Source organism: Notolepis coatsorum (assembly GCF_963971535.1).
Source record: "Notolepis coatsorum genome assembly, chromosome: 1".
Classification (NCBI taxonomy): Eukaryota; Metazoa; Chordata; class Actinopteri; order Aulopiformes; family Paralepididae; genus Notolepis; species Notolepis coatsorum.
Window position 1 is genome coordinate 9,105,622 of NC_140165.1, and position 2,351 is coordinate 9,107,972.

The window sequence follows — 2,351 nt, forward strand, 5'->3', positions numbered from 1 at the left end:
CGTCAGTCAGCCGGTGTCGATTTACTACTGTATCAGGCGCTTTTGTTGTTTTAGAGGCTATAACCATTTAACAAGCTGTTCTCTACTTCAGCCGGACGTGTGTGTGTGTGCTTTACTTCCCTGTGTGGATGGAGGCCGGATCTCGGTGCGTCTGTCCCATCCATCCCTCGGACCCCCACTCCGGCATGGCAAGCGAAATGTTCTGTTGTCCCCACGAAATCCACCCTTGGCAGGCCACAGTCTTTGGTTATCAAATCTTTGTTTTCTGGGAGCCTCGCCGTCTTTTCCTTGTGGGTACTCTCGGTTGTGGTGGAGAATCTTCATCTTTTCTTTTCTCGTCTGGACTGCGTGGGAGAGTGTTTTCCTCATCAGGCAGGAACGTCACCCGTGGGGTTATGTCACCAGGAGCGGGGTTGGGTACTAGTTCGTAGACGTAAATGTGGAAGTCGTCGTCGTATTTGATGTAATACACGTCGGGCGTGGCGGGGACCTGACAGATCACCCGGCCGGTTCTCTGTTGGCCCTCGTCTGTGGTATACTGCACTCGTTTCGCCACCAGACTCGCTGTCTCCTCGTCCGTCTTCCTGTTCCCCGGCATCAAGTGCTTGATCTCTGACTCGGGCAGGATGTGGAGGTCTCCGTCCCTGTAGTCATCCCAGAGTTCAAACATATAGAGTACGGGGTCGTTCTTGTAGGTGATGTAATAGCAGTGCGTCATGACGGGGGCACGGGACAGGACCATACCCCTCCACGCGTTCTTTTCCCCGTCCTCCTCTTCAAAGAAGTGTTCTACGGCCTGCCCCACCAGTTCCTCTGCGCCGGGGGGTGCCTTGATCTTATTGTTCACGACTTTCTCTGCCAACACCCGCAGGTCGGACACGCGCTTGTCTTTGAACAGTTCGATGCCACAGACGCAGTCGAGGTTGTCGTACTTGATAATGTAGAGGCAACTGTTGTCCATAGTGTAGTGTTCCAGGACCGCGCCCGTCCACCTGGTCACCCTGCCCTTCTCACGCCACATGTGGTCGATCCTCAGGCCCAGCATGTTATCGGGGTCGGGGGCTGGGGTGATGAGGGTCGAGGGCCTCAGCTCCTTGCTGCTGCGTTTCTTGCACCGTGTCATCGGAATGCAGGCCAGGTTGTGAGGGTCGAGTTAGGGAGGACAAGGCGCCGAGACCCGGCTCCGCTAGAGGCAGTGAGAGAGAGAAAAGTACAGGGATTTGAATGTACCGTCGGCTGTTAATTCTAATTTATTTCTTCAGGATTGATAGGGCAACCAGTGTCATGTCACATGAGAGTCTAATGGTTTCAATTCCGGAATTTGTCCCAAAACAGTGGTGTACGTATCCTAGTTTTTTGTTAGCATTTATAAAATCTCTTAATGATTTCCATTCATCACGTTTTACTGTTCTATCTGTGATGGCTTTGACTGCCAATTCTGACATAATTACGTGTTCTTTATACCAAGCGCCTTGTCTGATATGTGGATGTTGAAAACGGAGTGTTTAAACGTAGTGTCTGTCACTTTGGCAATGATGTATATCTGTTTTAGTAGGCTTGTTGTTCTCCCGTTAACCGGAGGAGTACCTGTGACAACATGTCCAAAACTTCCCAGTGTTCGTCATCGATGTCCATGAACTCGCGGGTTCTGTCAGATAACTCTCGTTTTAATTGCGCGTTTTTTCTTCTTAATTTTAACTCGGTTTCTGTGGGTCCTTGCTCACAGCCGGGGTCTGTTCTTCCACATACGTCACAGAGGAATGGGCCCGTCTGTTTGGTTTGATTTTCGGTCATAATTTATTTTGCGCCCGTCCGTAAATTAAATTATTAGCTATGTGTAAATTCTGAAAATATTCATGTGCCCTTTATAGCAAATTTTGTTTCAAAAAAGACTAGATAGGAAACAGAAACAAAACACAATAAAACCGCAGAGTAAGCAAGAAAATAAAATAATCCAAAGATAAAAAGCATACAGCATTATATCAGTGACAACAACACCATGATAAGAACACAAATTGTAACGCCAGCGATGTTTAATCTATCTGCAGATAGTCTCACCATGAGAGAAACAAACAATTCTTTAATTCGTTTTTATGTCTGTATTTGAGTCCAAATTTTTTGTTTGTCATTACTTTGTCACCTCCTTTCATCAATTTGTAATTTTATGTCTGGTGTGTCAATCTGATTTAACGAGAAAGAGCCGTTTGCTGGAAAACCACATTTCTTTGACCAATAAGGAATGAACACCTCTTGTCGCACAGGGTTCCACTGGAGGAGTTTTAAGCATCTTTACCCAACTTTTGCCACGTACTTGTGCAAAAGCCAATTCTTCGTGTACACGGATACTTTAA

General features: G+C 47.0%; 1 protein-coding gene across 1 annotated transcript; it reads right to left on the bottom strand.

Moving 5' to 3' along the window:
* Positions 1-250: 250 nt before the first annotated feature.
* Positions 251-1,123, bottom strand: LOC311244819 (spindlin-1-like; the record flags this gene model as incomplete). Its single annotated transcript, XM_084334504.1, has 1 exon — positions 251-1,123. The coding sequence occupies one exon, from the start codon at positions 1,121-1,123 to the stop codon at positions 251-253; it is 873 nt and encodes a 290-aa protein (XP_084190630.1).
* Between the last annotated feature and the right edge of the window lie 1,228 nt (positions 1,124-2,351).